General features: G+C 34.5%; 4 protein-coding genes across 9 annotated transcripts in view; 3 read left to right on the forward strand and 1 right to left on the reverse strand.

Annotated features, from left to right (window-relative positions):
* Positions 1-4,711, forward strand: part of LOC126773226 (ATP-dependent Clp protease ATP-binding subunit clpX-like, mitochondrial) — a 41,637-nt gene extending 36,926 nt beyond the window's left edge. For 2 of the 6 annotated variants that reach the window (XM_050493977.1, XM_050493980.1), the window contains exons 7-13: positions 144-235; positions 453-802; positions 913-1,005; positions 1,090-1,218; positions 1,371-1,520; positions 2,480-2,521; positions 3,642-4,711. In XM_050493977.1, the coding sequence (XP_050349934.1) occupies positions 144-235; positions 453-802; positions 913-1,005; positions 1,090-1,218; positions 1,371-1,520; positions 2,480-2,521; positions 3,642-3,692 (907 nt within the window). In that variant the 3' untranslated portion in view covers positions 3,693-4,711. Of the gene's footprint in view, positions 1-143; positions 236-452; positions 803-912; positions 1,006-1,089; positions 1,219-1,370; positions 1,600-2,479; positions 2,543-3,641 lie in introns of all 6 variants that reach the window. The other 4 variants (XM_050493978.1, XR_007669723.1, XM_050493981.1 and 1 more) reach the window with 4 other exon arrangements.
* Positions 4,712-4,785: 74 nt separating this feature from the next.
* Positions 4,786-6,188, reverse strand: LOC126773259 (kynureninase-like). The gene has a single exon (XM_050494076.1). It carries the CDS (start codon positions 6,155-6,157, stop codon positions 4,877-4,879), a length of 1,281 nt encoding a protein of 426 aa, XP_050350033.1. The 5' UTR covers positions 6,158-6,188; the 3' UTR covers positions 4,786-4,876.
* Positions 6,189-10,390: 4,202 nt separating this feature from the next.
* LOC126773265 (serine protease inhibitor 77Ba-like) lies at positions 10,391-11,872 on the forward strand. Its single transcript, XM_050494085.1, has one exon. The coding sequence runs from the start codon at positions 10,419-10,421 to the stop codon at positions 11,577-11,579; it is 1,161 nt and encodes a 386-aa protein (XP_050350042.1). The 5' UTR covers positions 10,391-10,418; the 3' UTR covers positions 11,580-11,872.
* Positions 11,873-19,311: 7,439 nt separating this feature from the next.
* LOC126773250 (uncharacterized) lies at positions 19,312-26,398 on the forward strand. Its single transcript, XM_050494058.1, has 8 exons — positions 19,312-19,990; positions 20,251-20,480; positions 20,797-21,085; positions 21,326-21,453; positions 21,680-21,852; positions 22,223-22,342; positions 25,469-25,636; positions 26,151-26,398. Exons 1-8 carry the CDS (start codon positions 19,796-19,798, stop codon positions 26,222-26,224), a joined length of 1,377 nt encoding a protein of 458 aa, XP_050350015.1. The 5' UTR covers positions 19,312-19,795; the 3' UTR covers positions 26,225-26,398.
* Positions 26,399-26,437: the final 39 nt, after the last annotated feature.

A 26,437-nucleotide genomic window follows, 5' to 3' on the forward strand; every position in this document is an offset into this window, starting at 1 on the left:
TTAATGTACCACACAATAATTAAAGCTACCTATCGCGACCACGCTGTCATATGTTATTCAATGATTTGTCATTATATCTCACTATGATACCGGGTTGTATTTCATTAAAATATTTAATGTATAAGTAATGTTTCAAATCACAGCGTCGAACGTGCTCAAACGGGCATCGTATTTCTTGACGAAGTGGATAAAATTGGCGCCGTACCCGGCATACATCAACTCAGAGACGTGGGAGGTCAGTTTATGTTTTTTTTTCTTTATAATTCTAATATTTTAAGGTCGGAATGCTTCGGTACTCATTTCTAGTACTAATTTCGATATATCGTTAATTTAACATGGCCGTTTACATAAGTGATATTCGAATCAATCGAAGGCCATCCGACCTTCCGGTCCTTCGAGCGTTCGAGCGGGATTAAAGGCAAAAAATAAATAGCGGACAAAATCGTTCGCAGGCGAGGGCGTCCAGCAGGGGATGCTGAAGATGCTCGAGGGCGCCGTGGTGTCCGTCCCCGAGCGGAACTCGCGCAAGCTGCGCGGCGACGCCGTGCAGGTGGACACGACCAACATCCTGTTCGTGGCGAGCGGCGCGTACAACGGGCTGGACCGGCTGATCCAGCGCCGCAACAACGAGAAGTACCTCGGCTTCGGCGCGTGGGACGCGCGCGCGGGCCGGCGCGCCGCGCTGGCGGCCGCCGCCGCCGACGCGTCGCCGCTCGACAGCGCGCGCGCCGAGGCGGCCGAGCGCGACCACTGGCTGCGCGCCGTGCAGGCGCGGGACCTCATCGACTTCGGCATGATCCCCGTGAGTGCGCCCCCCCCCCCCCCGCCCCCCCGCCGCCCGCCGCCCGCCGCCCGCCGCCCCGCCGAGCGCGCCGTCGACCGCTTTTACATTCGTCGTTGACTTCTTTTCAGGAATTCGTGGGCAGGTTTCCGGTGTTGGTGCCCTTCCACAGTCTCAACCAGGACCTGCTCGTGAGGATCCTGACCGAACCCAAAAATGCCATTGTGAGTATTTTTGTATTAGATCGCTTTCATTATTATTTTCTTACGTGGTGTACGTCCTCGATACATCCATTGCGTTGGTCGCAGGTGGCCCAGTACAAGTTGCTGTTCGCGATGGACAAGTGCGAGCTGTCGTTCAGCGATGAAGCGCTGCAAGCCGTCGCCTCGCTCGCGATGGAGCGCAAGACCGGCGCGAGAGGACTCCGAGCCATCATGGTGAGATTAGTCGTCGTTGCACCCTCGATCCTAGTTTTTTTTATTGACTACATTTAATTTAGCTACAATGGCTTATCTCGTTCTCAATCAATTCCTGTTAAAAAAAAACCCTTATCAAATTTAACCATTCACAATTCCAATTCCATTCTCAGGAAAATCTCCTCCTGGAGGTGATGTTCGAGATCCCCGGCTCCGACATCACGTGCGTGCACATACACGAGGGCTGCGTGCGGCGCAGCGAGCCGCCGCAACTACGGAGACGGCACCCGCAGCGGGAGCGGGACCTGCACCACTGGCCCTCGGTGCGCGTCACCAACTGTACGTAGGGACACACACACGCGCGGGACCTGCACCACCGGCCCTCGGTGCGCGTCACCAACTGTACGTAGGGACACACACACGCGCGGGACCTGCACCACCGGCCCTCGGTGCGCGTCACCAACTGTACGTAGGGACACACACACACACCTATACCCACTCACGCGCACACAAGACATACACTCACACCCACACATACGCTATAATATACTACTATACTGGTGGTAGGGCTTTGTGCAAGCTCGTCTGGGTAGGTACCACCCACTCATCAGATATTCTACCGCAAAACAGCAATACTTGGTATTGTTGTGTTCCGGTTTGAAGGGTGAGTGAGCCAGTGTAATTACAGGCACAAGGGACATAAAATCTTAGTTCCCAAGGTTGGTGGCGCATTGGATATGTAAGCGATGGTTGACATTTCTTACAATGCTAATGTCTAAGAGCGTTGGTGACCACTTACCATCAGGTGGCCCATATGCTCGTCCGCCTTCCTATTCTATAAAAAAAAAAAAAAAAAAATATAACAAAAGTTAAGTAACACTAGTCCACTTTCAATTAGTTATTCCTACGTATATTTATAGAAAAATTATATTGTCACAAACGCTAATCAGACACTGATACTATCTGTAAACAAAACGAATCGTTTTTTATTACTAACATTAACATAAATAAATTAAATCTTTCACGCGTAACATACATTATAATAATGAATTTGTAAATAAACAATTCTAGGTCGAACTTTATTTATCTTTTCTCCTGTTATTGATATATAAAGTATAAGAATTATTATGGCAACATTTATAGATACTGTCAAAACAAGATTGACATTGAAATAATTTATTATTATCTTAAATAATACTGGGTATATTTATTTAAATAACGTTTGAGTCATTAGTTCTGGAAGTTTAAAATAATTTTTTTTTTCAATTTTTTTTTCTTCCAGGATGAATGCGTTAAAGCTGCGATGTGGCCGCGAACAAAAAATGGATGTACTATTTAAATTTGCGTTAGTTTTATTACGAAACACCATTTCATTTAATACGTTGATTTTAAACATTAGAATTATTAAATCACTACATATTATTAAAAATATATAATCACAGAATACATCTTAGAATCAGCCTTTTCGCTTTATTTCGTCGACGCTTATTATGTTTTAAATTCATAAAAAATTAATTTGAAACGAATATTTATTACTTAGTCAAACTATACATGGCAATTCATAACATTTTTTTTTCTAAATATACCCCTTTGTTCTATTGTAACGTATATCATACGCGCTTTACACGATACGGCAGATGAAGTAAAATATACAGTACAGTACAGTAACAGCCTGTTAATATACAGTACAGTACAGTAACAGCCTGTTAATGTCCCACTGCTGGGCTAAGGCCTCCTCTCCCTTTTGAGGAGAAGGTTTGGAGCTTATTCCACCACGCTGCTCCAATGCGGGTTGGTAGAATACACATGTGTCATAATTTCAATGAAATTAGACACATGCAGGTTTCCTCACGATGTTTTCCTTCACCGTTAAGCACGAGATGAATTATAAACACAAATTAAGCACATGAAAATTCAGTGGTGCTTGCCCGGGTTTGAACCCACGATCATCGGTTAAGATTCACGCGTTCTTACCACAGGGCCATCTCGGCTTAAGTAAAATATAGTATGTATAAATAATTATCATATATAAGAAGCCTATTCCGATGGGAGGATGGGTAAATATAAGGTAACTTTCGATTTACATATTCTACGCGATTCGTAAAACAGCAGATATAAACTTAGTTTTTTTACAGGATTAATATATCTTTGTTTTTACTTACCTTACTACTTATATATGCACTTTGATTTTAATTGCAAATTTCCGATAACTGTGACGACCATAAAATTGTTTTTTTTTTTTTTTATTTATTTATTTTTTTTTTTTCATGAATACGTTATAAATATCATAGATGATAATAATTTCGTGTCATTTCAACGTCATCGTTATTTTTCTTGTGTCGTCACTCCACCTGTCACTGATATGGCCTATATTGAACTTTAAATTCTGATGGTGATTATTTAGCTTCGTAATACGATAATGAAAATGTTTCATTATTTTACAGGAACTAAAAGCGACAGAACCCGAACCGTCTGTCACCCAGTGTGCGCTGTGAGGGCGAGTATGGTGGTCATGACGACATACTACGAATATAAACTGCATAGACAAACAATAACTTATAGTCAAATCACGTTTCCATAGATAAAAAAAACTAAAAAAAGTTCCAGATAATAACAAAAAAAAAAGATTAATGATAACTAATTATCCAGTTTTTTTTTTTTTTTGTTTTTTTTTTTTTAACATTTTAATTATAACTGATGAAAATATTTACAACATTATCTATACGAAGGCTAGTTTCAGCATTTAAAATCAGTCATTTTTTAATTAAAGTATACATTTGAGTTGGAGATATTCCTGATTTATTTTAGATTAGGATTTTTTTTGGCGCCAAAAAGCCGGTTTGAATATAGAAATTAAAGATAATTGTTTCAAAATTCAAATTAAAAAAGTCTAAAAAAATCTTCGGTGACATAACATGAATAGGTAATTGTGGCTCTCAAAAATATCTTGAAAATTACAATGATTGAATGTTATATTTATGTTTTAAAACACAAGTTTACTGTGTTATTTTATGTTTTATAAGAATGATCTTTATTTATAGTTCCTTTAGGGCTAAATTTGGAGTTTTGTGTTAAAATACAAAAAGTAAATTTAATAAGGAATAATGTTGTATTGTCAGCCACCGTACAACATTGCACTTGTGATGTAAATTACTGTAAATAATAATTGATAGAAAAATCTAGATAAAATAGTTAAGGTACCATAGATTAGGTTTTTTTTCTATGCCCATATAAGTTAAGTACCGAAATATATAGAAATAATAGCTAACGTTTGGAAACACTGTGAGAGAAACTATATTTTGACATTTGTTTTTTTTTTTAATTGTATTTTAATTATTTTCTATTTAAATATTGTAAAGTTGTGACGTGATTATTAAAAAAAAAATGAAATTTTTGAAATTTCAAGTAAAAAGATATATGGTGAATAAATTATTAAAAAAAGTAATCACATTACAGCTACAATTAAAATAGTCTAAGCCTATTTCGAGATAAAAATATAAAGAAAAGAACGGAATTTTTGTTTGATTTTAATAATCCTTTATTTATTATAAATAAAATTTTAAAATAAGAAATCTGAGTAGCGATTTGAAGCTTAGAAGACAGCAGTCATTTCACTCCTGTACTCCAATGACTAAATAAAATTTAAAAGTAAAGCCCTTAATGAATAAATATAGAAAAATTAAACAACCATATTTCTTGCGTCACTAATCTCCTTATAAGACTCATTCCGAACGATGTCCAGTAAGATATCAACCAATCTATAGACCTCTTCGTAACTCGTATACAAGGCGGTGGGTGACAAACGAATGACATTCGGATCTCTGAAATCTGGAACGACACCTCGAGCCTTCAACGCCAATGAGATCCTGTAACTCTCGTCGTGTTCTAAACACACGTGTCCCCCTCTCCTCTCGTCGTCCCTTGGGTTACCAATGGTAAACCCGTAACCAGATAACTTGGTGTCTACTAGAAACATCAAGTACGCGGTGATGTGGAGAGATTTCTTCCTAATATTCTTCAGACCAGCTTCTAGGAACAATTTCAAGGAGCCCTCGAGTCCTGCCATCGATAAAAGGTGCGGTGTTCCAATCTGCCAACCAGTGGCGTCGTGTCTGTGCTCGAATTTTTGGAGTAATTTGAATTGGGTCTCTGCCTTGTTACCATGCCAACCAGCCAGACCTGGGACCTGATGGAAGTGTTTCCTGTTTATGTATAAGCTTGCTGTCGAACCTGGACCACCGTTCAGATATTTATACGTGCACCAAACAGCAAAATCTATATCCAATTCTTTTAAGTTGACGTCGACGGAGCCAACAGCATGACTTAAGTCCCATCCTATAATGATATTCCTTTTCTTGGCCGCTTCACTTATCTTTTTCATATCTAAAATTTGCGCTGATCTGTAGTATACTGTCGGCAACAAGATCAATGCAACGTCTGGAGTCATTGCTTCGATAACATCGTCCTCGTCGATAAATTTTCCTTTGCATTTAACAATTTTAACTGCATCCTCTATTTCGTATCCTCTTAATTTGACTTGGCTTTCAATGGCGTATCGATCGGTAGGAAAATTGATATCGTCTACAAGTATTTTGTATCTATCGTTAGTTGGTTTGTACAATGTGCTAACCGCTTGGTGAATATTAACGGTAGTGCAAGCAGTCACGGCTATTTCATCACCGTCGACGCCCACCATCTCCGCCATTAGTATGGCTAAATGTATTGAATATAGATGGTATTTGTTCTCTTCTACATTCCAAATTTTGATGCCTTCTTCTTTCCACATATCCAAAACGTTTAGTATAGATTCTTCTGCGTCCTTTGATGCTAGTCCCAACGAGTTCCCGCACATGTAAATGCTGTTCTTCTTCAAGTAAAACCGCTGTCGAAAATGCCCCAGACTATCGTTGTTGTCCAAGAATATTGGATAATTACTTCCATCTTGAAATTGCTTGTCCATCTTAATGGTAAATGTAGTACGATTTGGTAAAAGTATCGTCCGAATATAAATTGTGAATTTTGTCCGCGCTTTTATATACAATGATGTTTATAACGTTGGTATTATTCATGTTTATTTGAAATTGCGTTGTTGACTGAGATGCAATTTTTTTTGTATGTGACCATGATATAATCTTAAACAGGACAATCTTGTTACGAATAACTTCGTGTAATTCTATTTGATTTCTCTCTTAATTCCTCATAATGATAAATTGTGTTTGTTTTCGGAGATCGCAGGCATACATTTACAAAATTTGTTTAATTTTTTAGTCATTTATATCTATCGACTGCCTCGTTGCTCTAGTGGCTAGATGTAAGACTGCAGACCCGGTAAAAAGTTATTGAATTTTTCAGTCAATAAATTCTCAATAGCAGCCCGGAGTCTGTAAGTTGGAAGTGTGTACACTTCCGTGCCTCGGAAAGAACGTAAAGCCGTTGTTCCTGCGCCTAAGTCAAGGAATTGAAAGTGCGCCTGTGCTTGCGCACACACTTGTTCAATATCTGAGCTACTACTAAGAGTTTCTTGCAAAAAATATCAAAAAGTTTTCATTGGTCCGAACCGGAACTCGAACCGTGAATCTTTGAAACTAGCTAAGCTACTCGTACTAGATTAACGAGGCAGTCGACGCTCAAGTGTAAAATGCAGTCAAAAAATGACACAACTATCGAATCTCATCTATTTATTTATTAATACTTATTAAATCTACGATTAATTTTCCTAAGAGGAAGTTCATAGTAAAAATCCTGAAACAGTTAATGTAATAGTCACCATACTTAGAATTTTATCTTTACTAGTGTGATTAAGTCATAAAAGTGATAGGCTGTAGTCCTTAACTGGCTATTATTAGTGATCTTGTTACATCTCTTTTTATTTTATAAATTTAATAAAGAATCAATGAGACTGACATTATAAGGCATTTGTCTCTCCCAAATAAACATACGAAGGAAATGTACGCGTTTGTTTTTCACAAGCGACAATACATATTGTTGTGATTCTTCCACACCATAGACCACTATGGGCAGACTTTAGATGATAATAACTTGAAAAGTATATCAAAAAATAAATACTCGAAAAAACTACAAGACAATAAAATGTTAAAAGTAATTCTATCATTAATATTATTGATAATGATGTCGTACTGACTGATGTCGTACTGACTGATGTCGGTCAATGTGGCCATTGCCAGTTAGAGCGTCACGGTAGCATGCGCAAGCGATCCCGTGGCGCAACTCGTGAAGACGAAAGGGTACCGCTGGTTTTTTATTGGGTATACCGATGTTCGGGGCGCACTCGGCGCCTTACCACATACTACTTATGTTACCGGAACAGTGGGGGAAACGCGTAATGCGTTTTCCAGCGTTAAAAAAAGGTAGCCATTACCAACAGAGAGTAGCCAACTACGCCAGATATATAGTGCACAAGTGTGTACGCAAGCACAGGTGCACTCAGTTCCCTTATTCGCACAATGCGAAGGAACGGCAAATCTGACGCGACTGGTGAGAGTCCAGGTGCAGGATATAATAAACTGATTATATAAATTTTATATATAAAATTAGGAAGCAGATTAGCAGACGGTCAAAGTCAAAGTCAAAATGGGTGGGTGATGCGAAGTGGTCATCAGCGCCCTTTGAAACACTCGATGTTTAAAAACTCACGAATTATAGGAAGATCATCCCAAAATTAGTAGCACCATGTCAAACAATTGCTCAGAACATCCCCCATAGTACAGATGGTAGAACACACACAGTGAGCCAACATCTTACCGGAAGCTTAAATAATGTGTTAGTATTGGGTAATAATTCGAATTGCCCGGCGGTGGACGGAATCTAAGGGTCCATCCCTTATTGTTGGTATTGGTACATAAGTGATAAGACGTACGTCATTCAATATTTCTTATATAAAATTTTAATGTTTTACACAATATAGTATAACTATGTATATGAGGTTTAACTTATAAACGCGACACAATGTGTAATACTAAAAACTTAAATAGCCTTCCAAATATATAAAATATGTATATTGGTGTGCTAAAAATAAATATATAATTCGGATGATTAGACCGAACTGAAAATAGCATGCCCCTTATGAAAAACTTCTTAAAAATATCACGAGACTCAGATCATCTTATTACTGTGTATCTATCTGATGTGTATATATCTGAGTATTTTCTAAGGGTCTTTTTGAGTTTCAATTTATTTTGTTATAGAAAGTGTAGTGATACTGAACTAGTTAGGTCCTAGACTTATGTACTAAGTATATTAAAATAAATATTGTAATATTTAGAGTACTTTAACTAATTTATATTTAATATATACCTCACATTATAAATTATATACAGTTTTTAAATATTGTTTTAACATACAATAGTTATCGAGAATGAATAATTTGTTTATCAAATATTTATTAATTTTAACTATATAAATATTAATAATAATAATTAATAATAAAAAAATATTATTTTTTTTGTCATTTAGAATAAATAAAATTACCTTTAAAATTAATTCTCTTTGATATTACATAGATAAAATTATCAATAAAATATTTCATTACGCGATATGAACTTAGCTAAGAGCAGGACACACAACTAATTGTTAAAAATGTAATAAAAACGAGAGTTCAATTACCAGAAAAAATATTCGTTATTTTGTTAGATAACTATTATTACATTTGAAATGTTTTGATAATAAACATCTCATAACAGCTGTCCAGTACACCGTGTAACCTTGGCTGTCATAACTGACGTCAAGTCCTTAGAGATTACATTCTCGCTATTAACATACAGACGGGATTAACTTGTTAAGTTAAAGTAAACAATTCGTTATCATCAGAATACGGAAATAAATTAATTTATCACAATAACAGTCTAAATTTCTTAATTTTTCTTCAAATTGCTGATCACATGATTTTGTAGTATAATCTTTTTTGTAAATTTGTACATCAGCGTTCCAAGTAATGTTATAAGAATTTTATATTTTTTGGTAAAAAAAAACCCACCATTCGATACTGCACCACCTACCACCACTACCGTCCAGGGAACCACAACAACATCCGTCCAGCTTTTTATTATATTTTACTGAAAAATTATATATATAAGTAGTAACAGTAAATGCCTGTGAAGGTCCCACTGCTGGGCTAAAGCCTCCTCTCCCTTTTTTAAGGAGAAGGTATAGAGCTTATTCCACCACGCTGCTAAAATGCGGGTTGGTGGAATACACATGTGGCAGAATTTCAGTGAAATTAGACACATGCAGGTTTCCTCACGATGTTTTCCTTCACCCTATCGGCGAGATAAATTATAATCACAAATTAAGCACATGAAAATTCAGTAGTGTTTGCCCGGGCTTGAACCTACGATCATCGGTTAAGATTCACGCGTTCTTACCACTGGGCCCTCTCGGCCGGCTATATAAGTATATGTATGTAATATCGTAATTGTAAAACAAACTTGTAAAACAACTTTTATAAAAACTTTGGGTCAAATAATGAAATTATACATTTTATATATATTATTCATTTTATAATTCATTCTTATCAAAGAATTACTATCCACTATGTTATTAATTATATATTTTTTCCACATCGATAAATTATTATCTTTAGTACAACATTATTGTAATTAATTATTGTATTTCATACAGGAGTTCTGTTTTATCAAAACTAATTCCGTATCTCACTAGTAAAATGTTGAATTGTAAATTACGGTGACACGCTATTTTGATGCGTATCCTTTAAAGATTAAACGTTATAATCGTTATTAGTTAACGTCGCATATTACTTTTAGATATTTCACGATCATGTTCTACAATGATCTGAATTCTTAAGGTGGATTCAAACGGTGCGTGATATTACGAGCGAACGCGTACCTCAACGAGGGCTATCGAGGAAAAATATTTTAAATTCAAGCTGTGACGACAAATTATATAAAACAGTTTTCCTTAAATTTTGTTTATTATTTTGCCACAAAGCTGACCTTTGATGACATACATATTTTATTACGTCTGATAGAGTTTTTGATACTTACATATAAATTGGAATTAACACAGAAACCGATTGTTTTAATAGCGTATGATTAGTTCTAATTATTATTATAATCGGTTATATATTATTATTTTTATAACCTTGAGAATACATATAACCTGTTTTGTAAGATGACGGGTTTGAACTTTACATTGAGTCAGTTGTAAATATAAAGCTATTACGTCGAGACGTGAGCAGATACACGATGTGGGTTTTACTTTTTATTTTTTCTGTCACATCGTGTGACGCTGCAGAGTTCAGCTCACGACCAACAAATGTCAGTCTGCTTCTATTACATTTCACGAGCGAAGCGATAAAAGGTCCAGTCGTTTTAGCACCTTTCGGGATATGGAGCTTGATGGCAGGCGTGTCATTTGGTGCCACCGGCGATACGAAAAGTGAAATCTTTAGAGCTTTTCTATTACTTACCGATAGAAAGAAATTCAACGAACAATATAAAAACTTAACGGATGTGCTGTTCCGAGAAAGTGCGACTGGTGTGGAGTTTTCGAATACAAATTACTTCTTTGTTGATAAGGACTCCTTTATGCTTCCGGATTTTAGGGATATGTTAACGAACGATTTTAATACGAAATTCATGACTATCGACTTCCAAGACCCAATCTCAGCAGCCGATCGTGCGAATTCGATAATTAAAACTCTAAGTCCCTCAGCGACGGTATTTCATTCAGATGATTTTAAAGATTCAACGATTATTATGAGCAATGTTATGATTTTTAAAGGCGATTGGTCATCACCCTTTAACAAGTCAAATACCGTATTGGAATTGGTAAATTCTTTCGACGGTAAACGTGACAACGTGAACATGATGCATATGAGAGCGAAAGTACGCTCCAGCCACATGGATTCCATGAAGGCTACTGTGACGGAGTTGCCTTATGGAAATGACGGAAAATACTGTATGCTACTATTATTCCCCGACCCAAATGTCAGTATAAAAGAAATGTACAGGAACTTCGAAAGAGTTACTTTCAAGGATATATTTGCAAAGCTTCAGGGCGATGACGATGAAATCGGACCAAAAGAAATTGACGTAAAGTTACCAAGATTTGTAAAAAGATCAAAAATAATATTGAATAAACCACTTAACGATATGGGCATATACGATGCATTCGATTCAAACTATGCTACATTTGCCAGGATAGCACGTGTGCCAATTTTTATAGACGCAATTGAACACCACGCTATCGTTGTAGTAACGGAATCTGGGACCATGGCGTATGGAACTACGCCGGGTATAACTGCGAAATTTCCCACTTTTAAGGAAAATAAGGTGTTGCCACCATTTTCTTTTTTTATTATAGAAAAGTCAACAGCAACAGTGATTTTCGGCGGTATATTCTAGTATTTACGTTAAAAAACCAAAAACGTTACATAAAAAGTGTACTCGAATACAAAATGGGTAGAGAAAAGAGATGAAGTAAAAATCAATTGTAAAATTAAAAGTACTTACTTATAAAATATAATTAAAAAACGGCAGTGAAAATAACTTTTATAAAAAGAATTTTGCAAATTGACAATACGGTGTGATAATATTACCAACTAAGTGATAGATAATGATATTATTTTAAGAATCATGTACAGGATTATTTCCGTTTGGTCATTAAACTGACTTGCGAATACATATTTTTTACTGAAGTTGAAGTTTCATTCCAAGGAGTTTATTTTTTATTGAATATATATCTCTCTCTCTCTCATTTATAACATAAAAAACATACAGACACATAGCCGAACATTTGTTACTTTTGTATGAAATAAGCTCGCTGGCGTAGCTTGCCCTTGGTGGGCCTTGTATCAAAATTTGGTCTTCATCTCCGCTTTTTTATACGCGTTTTTAGCGCCTTCGCCGTCAACGAATTAGACTACCTATTCAAATTTATTTCATATTAATTATAATGAATTTTTTTAAGCCATAGAGTTCGAATAACATTATGGATAACATTTTACGAAATTTTACTTACTCGGGTTCTGGGCCCCTGTAGCTGGAGGCGGCGTATCTTTAATACGGCTGATACGACGGTAGCTACGCCGCTGAATAAACTACGTTTTGTTTATTTTTAAACATTTATTCATTTTTTAAATATTTTGACGTCTTAAAATTATGGGAACATTGAAAAATTTTTGCTACCAGCAAAGTCAAGTACAACTTTATTTTAATTATATTTTGAATGTAAGTATTAAGAATAATATTATATACAATATATAATGTTGATCAATATTAATTAATTGAACAGTTTCGTTAGAAAAAGTTTATTATTGTTATCGTAAAAGTTATTGTTATTTATTTACCGAACAAGTAAATGAACTTTTTATCTATAATGAACAGAAGAATTAAACCTAAGAATATTTATCAATAATGTTCTTTGCAAAAACGTAACTTTGCAGTGCCTAATGTTGCAACATATCGAACGTTACGAGAGTTCTAATTTAATAAGAGAAAGTATTTATGAAAATATAATCAACTAGTGCTTTCTCCGGGTTTCGCACGCTACATAATGCAGAATTACTCTGTGTGAATAGCTGTAGTTTTTTCAATAATGAAGGATTTTCAAGCAAACTTTAATTTAATCTTTTTTAAGTGCTAACCTGCTATGTAAAATGAACCCCCGTATGTAAATTTTAATGGTTCTAGCCCGAGTAGTTTGATCCTCCAATCCTTCCATTTATCAAATTGTATTAATTATTTATCAGTATAATGTTCATATCCGATCATAACATATAATAACCTTGCCATTAAGAAATGATAACATAAAACACTGTTTCCTTATAGAATAAGTTTTAAATTTTATAATAAGTCAGTGCTATAGTAAACACCGAGAGATGAACACATTCACAATGTTTATGTTTTTTTCAATTTTCGTTTTCACGTTGTGCACCGCTGAATCAGAGTTTAGTTCGCGACCGACAAACGTCAGCTTGCTTGGAAAGGTCCAGTCGTCTTAGGACCTTTCGGGATATGGAACTTAATGGCAGGCATATCATTCGGTGCTACTGGCGTAACGAAAAGGCAAATCAACAGAGCATTTAAATTATCAAGAGATAAAGAAAAGTCAACGAAGAATACAAAAACTTAACAGACACACTATTCTCTGTGAATACTAGTGAAGTGAAAGCTTGGAATGAAAATTTATTTTTTGTGGACAATGACTTAAACGTTGTATATAAAGATTTTGCAAAAATATTATTGAACGATTACAGTACTACGTTCACGTTTCAAGACTCAGCCTCCGCTCCTAATCAACTGAAATAATCGAAACTTTCTTTCCAGAAGCTTAAACTCCAATTATGACAACCACTTAACCGCATGGGTATGTATAAAGCATTTGAACGAGAATATGCTCAATTTGGTTACATAACTGGAGATCCTTATTACATTGATTCAATTGAACATAAAGTAGTAGTTATGGTAGCAAAAACGGGAACCATTGCGTATGCAACCACATATCAACTGAGCATTTTCATGGAAAATAAGGTAATGCTTTAATTTCTTTATTATATAAAAATAATCCAGAACATTATAGGAGGAATATTCTAGAATATTTCTCTAAAAATCACAGTTACCGTAACAGCCTGTGAATGTCCCACTGCTGGGCTAAAGGCCTCCTCTCCTCTTTTTTGAGGAGAAGGTTTGGAGCTTATTCCACCACGCTGCTCCAATGCGGGTTGGTAGAATTCACATGTGGCAGAATTTCAGTGAAATTAGACACATGCAGGTTTCCTCACGATGTTTTCCTTCACCGTAAAGCACGAGATGAATTACAATCACAAATTAAGCACATGAAAATTCAGTGGTGCTTGCCCGGGTTTGAACCCACGATCATCGGTTAAGATTCACGCGTTCTTACCACAGGGCCATCTCGGCTTTTTTCACACAATCACAAATCACAGTTGCAGTAATGCTATCATTTACTTGTATCAAATTTGCTAAATACTATGTGATAATGATTTGTAATTTATTTGAATTGTCTGGTAAATTATCTCAAATTTATATAAATAGTGTCTAGACAATATCTAGACAATAGTTCTCTAAAATTGAACGATTGGACGATGAATTGAATAATTAATAAATTAATTAATATATAATTAGCACAATTTATTGCAAGTATACATTCATTGTTATTGGTAGTCTTATCAAGAAGTTAATATCATTATGCCACCTAAACCAAAACCGTGCGCTAATTGCTCAAAAAGATTAACAAACAAAGAGTATCTAAACTGTTTCTTATGTAAGGACGCTTACGATATTGACTGTGCCAAAATAACACATCAGCGTTTTATTTCTATGGAGAAGGATGCAAAGGACAAATGGAAATGCTCTAAGTGTAAAAATAAAGAAAAAAAAGGCACTCCAGTCCGTGTACAAACTATTGAAACTACCGATAGCGACAACAATATTTCTTCTCACGGCGAAGATGAATCAGATCTAAATGAATCTCCAAATTCAAACATTCTAAAACCCACGCTACTTTCAAGCATACGATCTGAAATTCAGGCATCTATTGATAAATCTCTCAAAATGACCCTTGAATCCACGATAATGAAAGAATTTGCATATTTAAAAAGTGAATTAGCGACTTTAAGTGATCTTAAAAATTGCTTAGAATTTTTAAGCGCAGAATACGATTGCTTAAAATCAGACCTCGTAGCTTCAGAAAACAAAATTAAAAATCTCACTAAGGAGAATATTAGTCTTAATAGTAAAGTGAGCGATCTTACTAACAGACTCAACTTGATTGAACAACATTCGCGTGAAACTAATATTGAGATTAATGGCTTACCAGAGAACAAATCCGAAAATTTAAACTCAATTATCGTACAGTTATGCTCTGTAGTCTCAGTACCCTTACAAGATTCGGATATTCTATCCTGTACTCGAGTACGAAAATTAGATGACTCTAGTCCTAAACCACGAGCGGTTATTGTTAAGTTACCGACTACTAAGCATAGGGACGTCATACTAGCTGCCGTAACAAAGTTCAATAAAAAAAATCAAACAGATAAGCTTAACACTAATCACCTGGGTTACGGTACTAACAAATCACCAGTATATGTCTCCGAACATTTGTCGCCACATTTTAAAGCTCTTCACGCACGCACTAGAAAAATTGCACGGGATAAGGAATATCGATACACTTGGATTCGTAATGGTCGCATTTATGTACGCAAAAACGACCAATCCCCTGCCAAACAAATAAAATGTTTCGAATCTCTTGATCACTTGTAAACTATAAAACCGCTGCTAAGTGCCCGTATCCATATCTCTTCAAAATTCAGGATCTATTACCAAAACTTTAGAGGACTTAAAACTAAAACAAAAGAAATAAGACTATCTTCAATGACATCATGTTTTGATATTATTATTGGAACAGAGACTTAGTTGGATGACAGTGTTCACGATAAAGAACTATTTAGCAACAAATACAATGTTTACCGTAGAGATCGTTCATCTACTTCATCTTCTGGAAAAACTGGAGGAGGCGTTTTATTCGCCGTCTCTAAAAATATTTGTTCGAAACGTGTTGATCACTTTGAAAGTTCTATGGAAGATTTGTGGGTATCAGTGAAAAGTGACGGTCAAGAATCGAAAGAAATTTTATTTTGTGTGCTTTATCTTCCTCCTCCAGTGACAAGTGCTTCATTGGACCCGATGTTAGAGAATATTAGTCATGTTATGCAATCTCACGCCGGTGATATTATAATTCTAGGGGATTTCAACCTAGGGTTCATAGACTGGAAACGAGATACCTCTGATATTCTCGCACTGACACCCTGTAATTATAATTGTAATCTTGGGCGTAATTTCGTAGACTTTATGTCTTTCAATAGCCTGTCACAATTTAATTATTTAAAAAAACCACAATAACAGAATCCTAGATTTAGTTTTAAGTACCTGTGAGGATATTTCCATAGAAGAAAGTATTAAACCTCTTAGTAAAATTGATTTATCCTGCTTTAGATATCGATTTAAAATTAAATAAGCGTTTACCAACTATTATATTTACTGGTGGTAGGGCTTTGTGCAAGCTCGTCTGGGTAGGTACCACCCACTCATCAGATATTCTACCGCAAAACAGCAATACTTGATATTCTTGTGTTCCGGTTTGAAGGGTGAGTGAGCCAGTGTAATTACAGGCACAAGGGACATAAAATCTTAGTTCCCAAGGTTGGTGGCGCATTGGATATGTAAGCGATTGTTGACATTTCTTACAATGCCAATGTCTAAGAGCATTGGTGACCACTTACCATCAGGTGGCCCATATGCTCGTCCGCCTTCCTATTCTATAAAAAAAAAAATAATAATTAGAAAACAATTTGCGTCTTATAACTTTAGGAAAGCTGACTATACTTTAGTTAATGCTAAGTTATGTCAAATTGATTGGGAATTGGAGCTATCTCCGTTTAAGGATGTCGATATGGCTGTAGCAAAATTTTATGACTTACTGGAAATTATAATTCAATCTACTGTACCCAAAACAAAACCTCGTAATTTAAAATATCCTTCTTGGTTTACACGTAACTTGATTAAACTTATCGCTGAACGCAACAAAATTCTCAAAAGGTACAAACTATACAAAAACCCTAGAGATCAATTAGAACTTCAGTTGAGCAATGATAGGGTGGAGTCTTTGACAGCTTCTTGTTATCGTATGCATATCTTAAGTACAGAAGAATCGGTTCTTAAAAATCCTAAGAAATTTTGGTCTCTTATAAAGGATCATCGTGGTGAATCTTCAGATCTTCCTAGAGAAATGTTCCTCAATAATATGACAGCAAATACAGGAGAAGATATTTGTAATCTTTTTGCTTCACAGTTTGCGTCAGTCTATTCCCCACATGATCAAGGTCGTATATCATATCCAGCAGATTGTTTTCCCCAATTTTGCTTAAGTAAAATTTCTTTGACCGAACGTGAAATATCTAAAATCTTAAAATCCGTTGATATTAGCAAAGGACCTGGTCCTGATGGAATTCCCCCATTATTTATTAAAATGACTAGTAAGTACTTAACACTTCCTTTAAAAATCCTTTTTTCAAAATCACTCGAATCTGCTAAATTTCCTACAATATGGAAAGCTGCCAATGTTGTTCCTATTTACAAAAAAGGCGACAAGCTTAATATCAAAAACTATCGACCTATTTCAATTTTAAGCGTTATTCCAAAACTTTTCGAAAAGCTCATTTGCCCAATTGTAACCAAATATTTCAAAAATATCCTCTCTATACAACAACATGGCTTTATGCAAAATAAATCAACATCGACTAATTTATTAGACTATCTTATAGACCTGTCCGAAAACGTTGATCACAAGACTCAAATTGATGCTATTTACACGGATTTTACGAGCGCATTCGACAAAGTTAGCCATACAATCATGCAATCTAAGCTTATGTATTACGGAATCCATGGTAATTTGCTGAATTGGTTAGTATCCTACTTAAATAACCGATCTCAACGGGTGATTACTCACGGCTATTCATCTTTTGCATTTGTTCCCACATCCGGGGTACCCCAAGGATCCCATTTAGGTCCAATTCTTTTTTTAGTTTTTATTAATGATATAGTAGACAGCATTAAATTTAGCAAATGCTTAATATTCGCCGACGATCTCAAAATCTACAGACCTATAAAAACGTTATCCGATTCTGACCTTCTCCAAGCAGATATAGACGCTCTCGCTAGCTGGTGCAATAAAAATAACATGGAATTAAATGTTAAAAAATGTCTTCATATAAAGTTTACAAGACGCAGAAAACCGATATTATCTAAATACTCTATATCTGGCGATCCTTTATCCGAGGTTAATTCCTTTCGAGACTTAGGTGTACTTATCGATAGCAATTTAAATTTTATTAATCATCTAGACAAAATAATATCAAAAGCTTGGAAAATGTTAGGATTTGTAAAACGAACATGCAAGGATTTTAAGAATACTCGCTCATTGCTCTGCATTTATAATTCTCTTGTACGTTCCAATTTAGAGTATGCATCAAATATATGGAACCCTTTTTATAACACTCATATCGAAAGACTAGAGCGAATACAACAAAATTTTACCCGTTTTCTTGCATACAAGGATACTAGTTGTCCTTATCGCGCTAACTACAACAATAGGCTAAAACATTTTAAAATGATATCACTTAAAAGTCGCCGTGAAATCAGCGATGTTTTGACCCTACACAAACTGATCCATGGTCAAATAATGTCATCCGAACTACTTCAGCAAATCAATTTAGTTGTTCCCCGCAAAATTCCTAGACACCCAATAAAAAAACCTTTTAGAACTACAGCTTTTAAAACAAATTTAGGTAAACATGCACCCCTCAACAGAATAATTAATTCTTATAATGAATATTCTTCTAACGGCAATATCGACATCTTTGCCCAAAGCAAGCCAACTTTTGTGAAGCTCTGTAAAGATCTCATAGTATAACTTTAAAACCATTTTATTCATAAATTAATTATTTCAACCCTTGTAGATTTTTGTTGTTGTATTTAAATTTTATTTTATGTTTTGTTTAATTATCTATAATTTATTTATCTTTTTTAATTTTTAGTTAAGACATAATTAGGTTAGTTTAGTCTTATCTTAAGGTCAATGTTGTTTACACCTGTAACGATTTATTCACCTAGATTTAATACCCTGTATCTAATGCTAAGTGAATGTGTTAGTGATAAGTCGATGGTGTAACTATTTCCAATAAATAAATCAATAAATATATCAATTATAAACTATTCTAGAGACAAAAAATAAGCTATTGATATATGATTCGTTCTAAACGTATAAACATAAATATTTTACGAATTTATACCTGTTTAGAACTGGATGTCGAAAGGTTGAGGGTAAGTTAGCTTGCTATAAAATGAACTATATTATTCATATTCGCAGCTTATAAACGAAATTGTTAAATAAACATTAATTATAATTACTTGCAGTCCTGTTTTGATAGGCAACCCAGCAGAAGCTTATTTCTCTATTTATAATTTCTTTATTTTGATTGTTTAAAACGCAGATCTTATTTAAACTATTATAACTATCTTATTATTAATAATAAGTTACTGGTGGTAGAGCTTTGTGCAAGCTCGTCTGGGTAGGTACCCCCATACTCATCAGATATTCTACCGCAAAACAGAAGTACTTGGTATGGTTGTGTTCCGGTTTGAAGGGTGAATGAGCCAGTGTAATTACAGGCACAAGGGACATAACATCTTAGTTCCCAAGGTTGGTGGCGCATTGATGATGTAAGCGATGGTTAACATTTCTTACAATGCCAATGTCTATGGGCGTTGGTGACCACTTATCATCAGGTGGCCCATATGCTCGTCCGCCTTCCTATTCTTTATATAAAAAAAGTTACTGTAACGATTGTCGAAAAGAGTGGGGCGCGTTGTTGTGTATTGAACTATCAGTATGTTTTGTTTTTCACGTTTTGACACTTATAACTCATCTCATGTCAACATAATTTGTCATTTTATGACCAAACTTGACGTCAATTATAAAGTTATAATATTTTAAGAAATAATATTACTTATATTGTAATTATTTAGTGCAATTTTATATAATGAAGAAATTATTCTCCATACTTTTAATCCATGTAAAGAAGCTATCGACGAGCGAATGTTATGAATCGGTCTGCTGGCCCAAGCCCAGCTATGGACCGATGGAAGTACAAAGATCAGAGATGTTGAACGGTACAAAAATTGTCGCTGCAAAGACTTCCGGAGCATTGATGACAGCCTGTACTATTATGTTCCAGGTAACTGTATACCACCATAAGCTTGAAGTCTTATTTATCTATAAATTCACTATATACGTATTAATTATGACAGAGTTTTTTTTATCCGCCATAGACCATACTGAAACGTTTCAATCAAAAATATTAAGATGTACCCATAGACAATTTTTATTTTCTTAATAAAATATTCTTAACTGATTTTATTTAAAAAACTATAATTTCCAATATTTGTATTATAGAATAGTTTTTAGAAAAAAAGTATAAACCAAGCTATCCTTTAGGCTGGTTCTCGATACGAGAGCTCCAACTTCCTTGGCGCTTCACACTTCCTCCGCGCAGCATCATCAGGATCCGGATGCGGTTTCACTGCCTTCTCTAAGTTACGAGTTCTACAACAACATGGCGCTTATTTGACTTGTTCCTCGGATAGACAATCTATTTCTTACACATTACAATGCCCGCTCCTATATTTTTCAGATCTCAAGTATTATCTTCTGGACACTGCTGTAAGGTACATTATATATTTATTATAGCGATGTATTTAAATTATTGTTGAAAGTTGACTTTCCACTCATCACATACTCGGAAGAGGGTAGGCCGTTCCCTAACAATGATAAATTCATGGGCTTGACTTTATACTTTACATGGGTTTGGATGCACAATTATCATTTTTTGATTTAAGAATATCTGAAATCACTTAATATTATCGAAGGTTTTCATAGTATATATTTTGGGAAATCCAAACTTGTAATGTCGAGTAACTAGCTCATATGAGTCATAGGCATGAGTTGTTTTAATTATAATTTAAATAATCTCCTTCTTACCAGATGTTGTTATCACGACTGGGAAATATCTGATCGAAAATCATTAGTGAGGGGCGATCTGGCTAGGATAGATCCAGAACAACGTGTTCTAGATTTGATTCAAAAAGCATTTTGGGCTGGACCTCTTGCGAATTCAGTTTTCTGTGAGGACGAAAGAATTGATCAAATGTCTGGAGATATATTGAATGACTACGTGAAGTGTAACTTTAAATCGAGTAACTGTTGTGTGGCGAGTGTAGGAGTGCCATTTGAAGAAACTATGAAGTTAGCGGAAATGATTGATACCCAAAGAGTATGGCTCATATCATATTACCATCTTATTCTTCCGGATTCTTCATGACAGAATATCATTTCTATATTGCACATTTCACAAAGTTATTTTTAAAAACGGTTTCTGTGTCGAGTTTTAATGTCTTACATATATAATTATTAACGGTTAACACATTTGATTGTATGTCGAATAAAGTAGATATAATGAAAATGTAAAACAATGTTTATAAGTTCTCTGAAATAATTTGAAGATATTTTCTAGGAAAAACCGAAATTAAAAGATCATCCCCCATCAAGACCTCGTGGGGGCTTCGAGTATTACGATCTAGGTTCTGGCAGCGATACATGGATAGCGGTGGCCATACCAAGTTGTGGAACAGATGATTTAAAGTAAATTTTACAATTAATTGTTTAGCTATAACAGTCATAATAACGCAGAATAATAAAAAAAATACTGGGAAATATTTAAGCAAAATGCATTAGGTTAGATAATTACTGCAGAGATTTAATAACAAGTAGTGTAAAAACGCGTTCCCCTTACAACTTCAGAATACTTAGGGTCTATTTCTTTGTTAAAATTGTTGTTGTAAAAAATATATTTGTCTAATACTTTAAGCAATTTATTTAAACACGCAATCGTGATGGCGGCTTGCGGTGTGGACAACATGCAACAAGGACAACACGAGCTGGATCGAATCCCCCAACCACCACTCGGATTAATGACTGGGGATGATATTTACACTAATTTTAGAGCTTTCAACATTTCATACGCAGAAACTGGAATATTTGGTAACTTTTACAAGAATAATAACTATAGTAATAATAGCATAACAATTACGCAGACGAGCAAAATAAACCACAATGCTTATGCTAAAACATACCAATCGATAACACAGGTGCTTCTTAAGCGACAGGTGGGTAAAATCCTGTCATGTCGGTAATGTTAATAACTGAAAAAAAGACAGATTACGCATTGAAACCGCTTTTTCTCTTCAGCTAGTGCATTTGCTTGTTATAATGTATACTTGTTATATTGTATACTGTTAGCTTATTTTATTATTTTTTAAGTTAATTTGTAAACTTATAATATTTAATTAAAATTAAATTAGTAATTATTTAAAGTTAGTAAAAGTATTTTGATACTTACCAATTTTATTAGGCATTGTAGCTAAAACGAAATCAGCTAACGCCAACAGGAATGCTTTCGCTGTGTCAGAGTTTCTTGCGAATGTTGGTGATTTAAACTTTACACAGATCCAAGATGGAAAGAAGAGATTAAGTGAGTTCTATCTTTATTCTATTACTGATAAGCATTATGCTATAGCGGTTGCTTAACACATTGATTTGTCTTCCTATTCTTCATCTTTTGAACAAATTACTGATGACAGAATTATAGATGAATGTGAAATTGATGTTTAAACTATTTACATGCTGTAAAACGTCTGTTTGAAAACCGTATACATATAGCCCATAAGCATATGATTCATCGCAATTTTCAGTATAAAGTCTATTATATGACACATACTATTTCCTTTTTATAACATAAGAATTTACTTAGAACCGATTTTGCAGAGTCAAAAATACGTTTGGGTTTTGATGTTGAGTCAGTTACAAAATCACGCAATTATCCTTATAAACCTAAACACGAGTCATAACTAAATCTAGTCAAATTGCAAAATATAAACATATACCGTTTAAAAAATTTAATAATCTTACCGTAAAAAAACAAATTAGTTAGGAAACAAAACAACATGTGACCATTATATGTGATTTAATAAAAAAAACAATCAACGTACATATATGACTATATGTTTAGCATGGAGCAATATTTCGTATCTAAATTGTATATTTTGCCTGCGAAATTATTTCAAATAAGATATAACAGAAATACATAAACAAGTTACTATTGAGGGTTGTACGAATTTTATTGCTAATACTTTTTTAAAACTTAAATAAATTGAATATCTTGATTTGATAATAGTTTATTTGTTTACAATTACTATTAGGAATATTCCTCCTTATGGTTGCATACACTTTATTGTTAATGCATTTTATTTAAACTTTATACACAATAAACTCACTATTTATATAGATTTGAGACAAATTACTAGTCAATACATATAAATAACAAATCATTCGATAGTATTTAGCAAATTTGATACAAGTAAGCCGATGAGCCGGTTGGTGTGGTTGGTAGATACTTGCCTTTCACGCCAAAGGTTGTGGGTTCGATTCCCACCCAGGACAGACATTTGTGTGCATGAACATGTCTGTTTGTCTTGAGTCTGGGTGTTATCTATATAAGTATGTATTTACAAAAGAAAAGTAGTATATGTAGTATATCAGTTGTCTGGTTTCCATAGTACAAGCTTTGTACAAGCTTAATTTGGGATCAGATGGCCGTGTGTGAAAAATGTCCCAGGATATTATTAAAAAAAAGTAAATACTACTAATATTCTAGAATATTCCTCCAAAAATCACAGTTGCAGTAGGCTTTTCTATGATAAAGAAAGTAAAAGGGGGCATTACCTTATCTTCTCTGAAAGTAGTATATGCTCGGTTCATACCCGGTGTAGTTGCATACGCAATGGTTCCCATTTCAGCTACCATAACTACTACGTTATGTTCAATTGAATCAATGTAATAAGGATCTCCAGTTATGTAACCGAATTGAGCATATTCTCGTTCAAATGCTTTATAAATACCCATACGGTTAAGTGGAGTACGTAATTCGAGTTTCGATCTTTTTGCGAATCGCGGTAATTTGACATCGATTTCTTTTAGACCAAATTTGTCTTCGTCGCTCTGAAGCTGAGCAAATATATCCCTGAATGTAACTGTTTCGAACTGACTGTATACTTCTTCTATACTGACGTTTGGGTCAGGAAATAACAGCAGCATACAGTACTTCCCGTCATTTCCATATGGTAATTCTGTCACGGTAGCCTTCATCACTTCTATGTGACTAGAACGCACTTTCGCTCTCATTTTCATCATGTGTACACTACCCGTTCTACCGTCGAAGGAGTTTACTAATTCCAATCTGGTATGTGATACGTTAAAGAGTGATGACCAATAACCTTCGAACCATAAAACATTGCTCATAATAATTGAGGAATCTTTGAAATCATCTGAACTAAAGACACTTTCAGAATCTGGAAAGTAGGTTTTGATTATTTGAGTTGCCTGATTAGCAGCGGAGACTGGGTCGTAAAAGTCGATAGACGTGAATGTTGTACGGTAATCGTTCATTAATATTTCTACAAAATCTGTATATATAACGATATCATTGTCCACAAAAAAGAAATTTTCATTCCAAGCTTTTACTTCACTAGTATTCACAGGGAATAGTGTGTCTGTTAAGTTTTTGTATTCTTCGTTGAACTTTTCTTTATCTCTTGATAATTTAAATGCTCTGTTGATTTGCCTTTTCGTTACGCCAGTAGCACCGAATGATATGCCTGCCATCAAGTTCCATATCCCGAAAGGTCCTAAGACGACTGGACCTTTCTCCGCTTGGTAAGTTAGATGTATAAGGCGCAAGCTGACATTTGTCGGTCGCGAACTAAACTCTGATTCAGCGGTGCACAACGTGAAAGCGAAAATTGAAAATAACATTAACATTGTGACTCTGTTCATCTCTCGGTGTTTACTATAGCACTGACTTATTATAAAATTTAAAACTTATTCTATAAGGAAACAGTGCGTTATGTTATCATTTTCTTATTGGGAAGGTTATTATAAGTTGTGAACGAATATGAACATTATACTGATAAATAATTAATACAATTTGATAAATGGATCGATTCACTAAATATAATTCTTGTAATTGCATTCGAGCTGACCCCTAAGTATCAAAAGTCATGATACTGGGAATAATCCCTATCAAAATCATGAGGATGAATATTATATTTTTTAAAATTTGTTTTTAATACATTTTTTTTTTATAAACATAAGTCTTACGTAGTACCAAAAAAACTTATATATATATAAAAACTTATTTCTATATAATTATGTATTTACAAAATAAAGGTAGTATATGCAGTATATCAGTTGTCTGGTTCCCATAACACAAGCTTTGTACAAGCTTAATTTGGGATCAGATGGCCGTGTGTGAAAAATGTCCCAGGATATTATTATTATTATTATTATTATTATTATTATATATCGTTAATTATATATAAATAAAATAAATAAGTCCAAATCAGTTACGTTACAGTTAAAGTTCAGTTACGTATACGGTTTGTTAAGTTACTTAAAGTTCCACTTTTATTCTACGGAAACGTATTAAAAGTAAAATGCTTCTATCTTCATGCTGGAAATATACTTACACGTTTTAACAAACTTACACGTTCATAAAATTAGTAACATATTATAAAATGTAAACTACATTTTTTGTTTTCAGAACTAAGCCTCGCCCTTCATGAAGAGGACTGTGTAAAAGTATCAGAAGATCTCGCTTTACAGATAGCCAATAATTCACAGATAGATAGTGTACAGGATTCTTTCACCATGATCGACATGATTAGTCTTGAAGAAATTAAAGCTACGGCAACGTCTTTGTCATCGAATTGTTAGTATTTTAGATTATATTATTGTACTATATTAAAGAAATGATTTATGATTAAGCATAAAAGCAGATTTTGTATTAATTTTTTATTTCATTGTACGCAAATTATATAATTGAAACTATAGCCAGTGCCACTGCTTGGCTAAGACTTCTCTTGAAGATGTGGACTGCTAATTCGAACAAACAGCCACAATGTTAATATATAGGGCCAGATTGCCTCTCGATATTTTCCTTCACCGCCAAGCACACATTGAGTTATAAGCACAAACTAAGAACATGGAAACCCAATAATGCTTGTCCCAGTGTGAATTAAGTTTGAAACCAAAGTTTAGGTTTAAGTTTTAGGCTTTTCTTTAATTTAAAACATGGATTCGTGTTAAAGGTATTAGTTACTTAGAAATCCATTCGATATTAAAAATAAATACGAGTAAATAGATTCATATATTGAACGGAATATGTAATGACTTAATTAAAAGATTGGTAAAAACTAATAGCATTAAAAATACACTTTTTTCAGGTAATCAAATGGCAGTGGCAATAGTGGGTGACATTGGTGTTGTGCCAACTGATCAAGAAATATTTAAACGATAAAATTTGAATATTTATTTCTAATATTTGTTTAAAGACATGACTGTAACAATTAAATAAAAGCAATTTTAGCTATCGTTTCCTAACTAATTCTCTATCTAATCTCATTTATCTAAAAGAAAATATTTTTTGTCAATTTTATTAACTTAATAGGCTGTACGTTGTAATACTTTAGCTTTTTCGTAGAAGCAATATAAAAAACATTGAAGGCTGATC

The sequence above is a fragment of the Nymphalis io genome, chromosome 14 (assembly GCF_905147045.1).
Source record: "Nymphalis io chromosome 14, ilAglIoxx1.1, whole genome shotgun sequence".
NCBI classification, from domain to species: Eukaryota; Metazoa; Arthropoda; class Insecta; order Lepidoptera; family Nymphalidae; genus Nymphalis; species Nymphalis io.

Coding starts and splice junctions, on each gene's coding strand:
- LOC126773250 (XM_050494058.1), top strand. CDS start 19,796: ATGAAGAAATTATTCTCCATACTTTTAATCCATGTAAAGAAGCTATCG. Junction 21,086..21,325: donor AAATGATTGATACCCAAAGA/GTATGGCTCATA, acceptor GATATTTTCTAG/GAAAAACCGAAATTAAAAGA. Junction 22,343..25,468: donor AGATGGAAAGAAGAGATTAA/GTGAGTTCTATC, acceptor TTTTGTTTTCAG/AACTAAGCCTCGCCCTTCAT.
- LOC126773259 (XM_050494076.1), bottom strand. CDS start 6,157: ATGGACAAGCAATTTCAAGATGGAAGTAATTATCCAATATTCTTGGAC.
- LOC126773265 (XM_050494085.1), top strand. CDS start 10,419: ATGTGGGTTTTACTTTTTATTTTTTCTGTCACATCGTGTGACGCTGCA.